The 7508-nt window shown below is 34.7% G+C and overlaps 1 protein-coding gene across 1 annotated transcript; it reads left to right on the forward strand.

The window, feature by feature from the left end:
* The first annotated feature begins 5519 nt into the window (after nt 1-5519).
* Nucleotides 5520-7221, forward strand: TEX47 (testis expressed 47). Its single transcript, XM_017536464.2, has 2 exons — nt 5520-5632; nt 6279-7221. Exon 2 carries the CDS (start codon nt 6383-6385, stop codon nt 7142-7144), a length of 762 nt encoding a protein of 253 aa, XP_017391953.1. The 5' UTR covers nt 5520-5632; nt 6279-6382; the 3' UTR covers nt 7145-7221.
* Nucleotides 7222-7508: the final 287 nt, after the last annotated feature.

Genomic DNA, 7508 nt, shown 5'->3' on the forward strand with positions numbered 1-7508 from the left:
CCCCTCTTCCCCACCACTCACCCTCTAGCAATTCCACTCCTGGCTACACTTACAATCACCTGGAGAGGCTGTAACAAACATATTCACCTGGGCTCCGTTCCAGACTAATTAAGTAAGACTGGGAACTGGCGTTTTGGGTGATGGGTGCACCAAGATCTCAGAAATCACCACTAAAGAACTTACTCATGTAACCAAACACCACCTGTTCCCCATAAACCTATGGAACTAAAATAAAATAAATAAAAACAAACGAAAAATTCTCCACTAGATTGTTTAAATAGATAGCCAGGGTTGGAATCACTGTGAACTAGCCTCTTCCTTCTTAAAGCATGGTATGTAGAGAGACTGGGAGACTTGTCAAAAATGCCAATTCTTGGGTCTCATTTTAAGCCTATTAACTTAGACATTAGAGGCCAAGAGACCAGGAATATTCAGTTTAACAAATTTGCCAGTTCTATGATTTGAAGAGTAGGGCTTTGGCCAGAACAGACTATTTCCATTTTCTTAATGATGTGCCACACTTCCTATCTTTAACATAAATGGGAGAGGTCCCCTGTATGCTTTAAGTTTACAAAGCCTGTTTTCCACCCTCCCTGAGACTTATCTTTGCCCCGCCATAACACACCTTACACACACACACACACGCAAATCATATCTATTTTTTAATTCCCAGCTTAAATGTTTATTCTTCCAGCCAGGTTTAAATGTTTCTGAATTTTGTGCTTTCATTGTTCATTGTTTATATCTTTGTACTCCTGTATACACCCATCCAGCCCTGAACTGAACAGTCATGGGGATCTTAAGATCCACTAACAGAATTAAATTTTTCATGTGCAGATAGAATATCTGATTCACAAGAATATTTCCATAGTGTCTGGCACATTTTTTTTACAAATAGTAGATAGATGAAAAATATGTTAAATGTTGTAATCAAATAACTAAATCTTCCTAGGCTGTGCTCTCCTTGATAAGCAACTACCAAACACTATTCCATAATACTTTTGGTGAACAGAGACAATGCAAGAGAAAGTAGTCTAGTTTGGGGTTTTCTTTTTTTTTTTTTTTTTTTGCTCATTACAGAGACTGGGCTTTCTAAATAAATATTCAAATACCTAGTGATTTGCTAACTAAGCTCACTCAGATTTGCTTTGCTAAATCAAGTATATTTTTGTCTACTCAATAGGTAATTATATGTGCTCTTAGTGAAAGACTCTACCCAAGTTGTCAACCACTTATTTAGATGATTAGTTCTCTCTGATCATTTCAATATGTGAAGACATAGATAAAGGGAAAGAAAATGATTTAGAGTGTTTTGTTTCTCTAGTACATGAGCACAGGTGAGAACTGAAAGTCTGGTGTTCCAAAGGGAAATCAAGTTTAGCAAATGCACAACCTCACATTTTAAAGGAATGAGTTAGAGACCAATTTATGAAGCTATCTCTCAACCCTGTTTCTCTGAAGGCCATGCTGAAATGATAACTCTTTTACAAAGGTTTCTTAAAAAAACTCCAAAGTTAGCTTTTCTAAATTGGTGTTTCTAAAGCACTAAACATTTGCATGGTATTTATTGTTTTTCCCTGCTGTGTCTCAAGAACATCTCAGATTCCTGTACATTTTATCACCCCCACTTGACTCTAAGCTCCTGAAATTAGGGAGCAGATGTTTTTCAGACTTACATTTCTTATAGTGCCTAATGATATATCCTGGCACACCAAAGGCATCAATAAATCTGAGATAAATGAGTAAATAGTAACTGTAGATAAATATTGCTGAATCCTAGCTAGAATGTAGAAGTTTTTCTTTAAATTTACTTTATCCAAACCATAAGCTATCTTTCACTTCCAGAAGAATCATGTTATAGACAAGGGGAAGAATGACACTGTGGTCATGGATAGGAGTAGGAGATAATTTCCTCCTCTTTACCCAGGTAGACAGAATATGGAGGCTGTTGAGAGAAGATTTTGTGTACAAAATACTTAACTGCTCTATAGAGTATAATTTCCTCCTCTATAAATTGTAGAAAACTTTATACCTATTGTATAGGGTTACTGTTAAGAGTAACTTGCTTAGTAACTGCATGTGAAAGTATCTAGTTCATGACACATGGTAAATAATAAATGGTATTTAATTGTTTTAATCCTTTCTGTCTGGCTTACAGAAATGAAAAGGGCATGATAAATTTGTTTATTCAGAAGATTTGGTTCTGAAAAATGAAACCAGGGCATGAAGTATATCAGTAATAGTAAGGTATACTGTTGGACACCAGTTAAAAGTATATGCTATGTATCAATGTGAGATAAGTTGAGTTACAAAGGTAGATAAGTAAAATAATTGATAGAAGACATGGCATTCTAAGCGTCTATTAAGGTTCTGTGACTTATCAGTTGTTTGAACTTGAACTTGGATAGCTATTCTAAACAGAACCCTCTGGGTAGAATAACACAAATGATTTTTTATCCAGATACATAGACACACAGGGAAGAGTCCTCTTGAGTCACCATCTGGGCTAAATAACTTGCACTTAATAGATGGCACATAAGGATTATGGCACCTGGGCGCTTACATGCTGAATGTCCATTGAGCAGAGTGTACAATTCTAATTACACATGACAATCAAAAACTGTCTGAATTGTATGTTGCTTCTATTTCTATCCAGTCAGAACTTACTCTTAACAGTTCAAAGTGTGATTGATGAATGACAAGAAAATAAGTTAAGTTGACTTTAAAACTTTCAGGTAGCCATGTGACAACGAACCTAAAATTTGGAGGAAGCAACCCAATAGCAACAAAATATAAATGCTTTGAAAATTGAAAATTACATTGGGAAGATGGAATAAAGCTATCAAACTATCCATGGTGATAAAAACTATTGCTTCTGAATGTGTTGGTTTCAACCACACATCATCTCTACTCGCCTTTTTTGACTTATAGAAATGATAGTTTATTTGTTTTTCAAGATAACAATTAGGCTTTGTTAAGATAGTATCACTGTTTTGAAGAAAAATTAGTTGATTTTTTATAGAGTTTATTTATCATGATGAAATATCGTTCTGTTAGGTTTATACTGGAGAAATCTAGATATATGAAATAAAAGGAAAACAAAAAGCACACGTGGTGGGAAAAGATCACCATTAAGCTTCTTTTGATTGGAGCAAAAAGTAGAAAGACACATGCTTATCAGAGAGATATTGTGTTGGAAGTATTGATCAAAATGTAGAGCTATGATTTAGAAGAAGGGGGAAGCCATCAAAATTGTGATGCCCATGAAAATAGAAATCTTAAAAAAGAGATTTGGAAAAAGCAGTGCATAGTAACCAGACCTGGAAGACAGTGAGGAAAGTGAGAAGATAAAACTAGCAGAACTATGAAATAGCTTTTATTATTCATTCTGAGATTCAGGGAATCCAAGAAGGTAGTGGGAATCTGACCAGGTGAGTTAAAAATCTGGTTCAAAATTTTATAAGTACATCACTCTCATTTTCTGTGGCAATTAATTCTTTATATTTTGAGAATTATAATAAAAATATGTAAATGAAGTCAACAGAAACTTAAGGTAAAACAGTACATCCTAGGGTTAGCCTTATCTTGGGGGATAGTTCTTGACCATGTTGGGGAAGAAATTGGGCTGTCAATAAGGAACAGTTTCATAAAGAAGAAGACTCTTACCTGTTTGTAAAAGACTAGTTTGAGTTTGGACACTGAAAAGGGGCTCCTGGGTGGCAGTGCTTCATAAATTCTCCTACTGACTTTGGTCAGTAGCTGTGTTAGGTAACAAATCACACTGTTGCATGTCCCCATGTTCTCTCTGGTTTATTCCATCACTGGAAATTGGAAATAAATGCTAGAAGTCACTCTGGACTTGTTGAAGGCAGAAGCTTTGCCTCCTAGCATTCTGCAGAGGGGAAGTAAGTCGGGAGGACCTTATAAAATCAGTATCTTTTTAACTTTATAAAGTAGATGTATCATAAGGGCTTATGGTTTCACACTCTTAGCTGAATTTGTCTCTACTGTAGGCAGAGACCCTTATAATCCAAATAAAGAAGTAGGACTATGAAAGAGGTAGTGTAAATCAAGAACCCTTAAGGCACATTAAAGTGAGTAAAAAGACTTAGTAACAGAATAGACTTGGAGTATATAATTTAGAAGAAACATAAAATAATAAAACCAAGGATTTGGGCCTGGAAACTGAGAGGAAAAAAATGTGCTAATTTAGACACAAGTAGGATATTTGTAAAGGGAAACATATTTAATAAGGAAAATAATTGTTTAAATATTTTCATTTTAAATTTGAAAAGACACAGTTACATTCAAGGAGAGAAGAGTTGTGTGTGCAAAAACAATCTGGAATAGGAACATAGTTTGTTCTTTCTCAACCCCAATTAACTAGTTGTGTCTACCTTGAGCCTCAAATTGAAAAAGAGTTTTGGTCCACAACTAAGCTCAGCAGGAAGGCCCCGTGATCAATTTCCAATATCAATCATGCAATCTAGTGGCAAGAGTGACAATGATCACTTACTTGCCTTCACAAGAGAGACATGTGGGTGGTGCTGAGCTAACTGGGCAAGAAAGTAGAGTGAGAGATCCATCCACATCATGAGTGTAGAGCCTCAGTATTTTCCAGACTTGGGTGTGAGAAGGTATTATAGGGTTAGAACACATAAAGAGATTTGGAAGGAAACCCAAGAAAGTGTAGTATCATAGAAACCAGGAGAGGAGAGGAGGACATAACAAAGGCTGGAGTCAACATGGACGCATTCTTCCAGCAAAGCTGTATGAAGAATGAGAGTGGAATAATACCTAGTGACATGATTTGGCACCAGGTCTTACATCTTGGGAAGGATTACGTTGCTTCAGGGAATGACGAAGTGAATCACAATGAGGAAGCATAGTCCAATTTATGTATTACACAGTTAAAGAATTATTAAGTCACATCTCTGCTTCCATTTGCTTGGATATTATCATTGCATTGTCATTAAAATCAGATCATTAGTTTGGATAATACAGACCTCACGGGGGAAAAATTACTCAGTTTAACTGTTAAAAATTGAATAAATGTGTTTTCTAAACTTGTTTTAAAACTATTGTTTAGAACTCATGTGAAGGCAACTTTAAGAGATGCATCTCTTAAGACACAATTTTAAATGGTGCATCTCTGAAATTCACAGTAAGCCAAATCTTACTATAGAACTTTCTTACCATATATTCACCATTACATAGATTCAGATATGTGTTCTTATACTCTTCAGTTAGTGTCTAAGTAGAATAGAGGCATTCTACAACCATACTTTTTATTTATCAAAAAGAAAAAGATGTCCAGATTCTCACCATCTGTCTGACTTACAAATGCACCTGACTAAAAATAAACCATTCAGCAATAAGCCATTCACACTTCCTCTGCAGTGACTGAAGTGTTTGTTGAGATATCCGTATTAAATTAAGAAACTTGGCGCTCCGGTCCTTTAATGGTGCTGACATTCTGACTCACAGATGCCTGAGGGAAGTCAGAACACTGGACAGCTGAGAACACCAGCAGACTGGCAGTTGGGAGCCTGATGGAGGACAAGTGGGGCCTCAAGGACAGGTACATGACAGAAGCACAGGGAAAAAAAAAAAAAAAAAAAAAAGAAAAATGGCAAGTTGACCTGGAAAAAAAATGGGGAGATTTGTAAGAAGAGTAAGTTAAAGTAGCAGAATACTTTTATATAGCCCTTACAACAACAACAAGAAAAAAAAATAAAAGAGAAATAAAGAATGATTTCTGAGATTTGTTGATAGGAGAAAAACCAAAGAATCCAGACTTTTCATGAAATGTTTACTGTTATTATCCAAGCAACATTATTAACTAGTTGTGTCCTGACTAAATATTATATAAGCTAATTGGTACTTAGAAAGCCTTGGATTTTTTTTTAAAAAGTTATAGAACAGTTAAATTTATAAAACATATTGGTAGAATTACCATAAAAATACCATATTTTAAAATTTGGCTTATAAAGAACAATGTATAATCATCATTACATGACATTTACAAAGTGTTTCCTAGGATATGATTAAGCTCTTTCATTGTAAACTTTAAAAAAAATCCATAGCTTGAGTTTTGCTTTAACATTATCATTCATTTCAAAGACTTTGTTTCCTGATAAAACTGGCAAAAGGTTAAGATTTTGCTATTCAGTAATATTTGACAAAATGTGATTTATTCTTTTTTTTTTTTTTTTTAGATATATATATATACATATATTATATATATATATATATATTTTTTTTTTTTTTTTTGTCAGAAGAAATAAAAACAAGAGTTCATCACTAAAGAGGTACGCCGACAGCGTAAATCTCATGATTAGCTAAAAACTGGAATCATCTGCAAAAATAAACAAGACTCATCATGTCCTTTTCTGTCCATAACCAGAAGGGCAGCAAAAGGCCTTTGCCACTGGAGCCTCTTCTTTTGCCCCAAGTTCCACGTAGCAATTACCTGCACTTTCAAGAGGAGAAACAACGACTACACCTCAAGAAATTCCTTATTCATAGGATGTTTCTAGTGGCCAAGATACAAGCAAATGTAGACAAAAAAGATATTGCTGACTACTATGAGCAAGTGTTTCAGTCAGTTTTGAAATATCACCTAGGAGAAGCAGTGACAGGATTACTGCTCATATATCCTACCTCCATTCTGCATATCCTCGAGTCCTCCAGTGGCACACTCTACCAAATTCTTTTAGATTATATTGGCCATGAACAAGATGAAACAAAATTTTTTATTCAAAAAATGAAAATTATAGTCATTTCTCATAACATCCCAACGAGGCTTTTTATGCAATGGCATGTTTCAGTGATAAAAGTGCCAGTTATGTATCTCGATGATGTAACACAGTCACAGACCTTAAAAGAGGTCATCACAGATTTTCTCACACAAACTCATAAACTGTCAATTCACCTTTGTAAGACTGTTAAAGTGGGCACTAAAGGACCAGGTGATAACTTACACCAAACTGCAGCTGACCTACTTCTCCCAGAACAAATCATAAAGTACCTATGCAAATCCGAAGAATTCATGGACCCAGCAACATTTATAAACATGTATAACAGACCCATACACATCACTCTGGATTCTGAGGTGGTGTGGCCTGCTCCTTCACGTTTCTAGGATTAAGAGCAATAATGTGCTTATGTCTCTTAAGGAATTTGTGCTACTTAAATAGAAAGAAAATATTTTTAAAGTTACTTGCCTCTTTTAAAAGAAAAGAAACAGAACATTGCAATATACACAGAGGTAATATAATAATCTTTACAGAGTATGTTCAGCTAAACTTTTAAAATGTATCTATTCATTGCAATATTAAGTTCAATACATTATTTTAATAGGTAGATGGGTTTAATAAGTTTGTTATAACTTCTCAAAAGTTAACATCATTTTCATGAAATGACACTTTTTAAAAGAAAAGTATACATGAGTATGCATGAAAAAAGACAAATGGAATTCAGATTATCATTCAATCGCTCAACAGTTA

This window comes from Cebus imitator, unplaced genomic scaffold, assembly GCF_001604975.1.
Source record: "Cebus imitator isolate Cc_AM_T3 unplaced genomic scaffold, Cebus_imitator-1.0 Scaffold98, whole genome shotgun sequence".
Classification (NCBI taxonomy): domain Eukaryota; kingdom Metazoa; phylum Chordata; class Mammalia; order Primates; family Cebidae; genus Cebus; species Cebus imitator.

Excerpts from the sequence above, each read along its gene's own strand:
- TEX47 (XM_017536464.2), top strand. The coding sequence starts at position 6,383 with ATGTCCTTTTCTGTCCATAACCAGAAGGGCAGCAAAAGGCCTTTGCCA.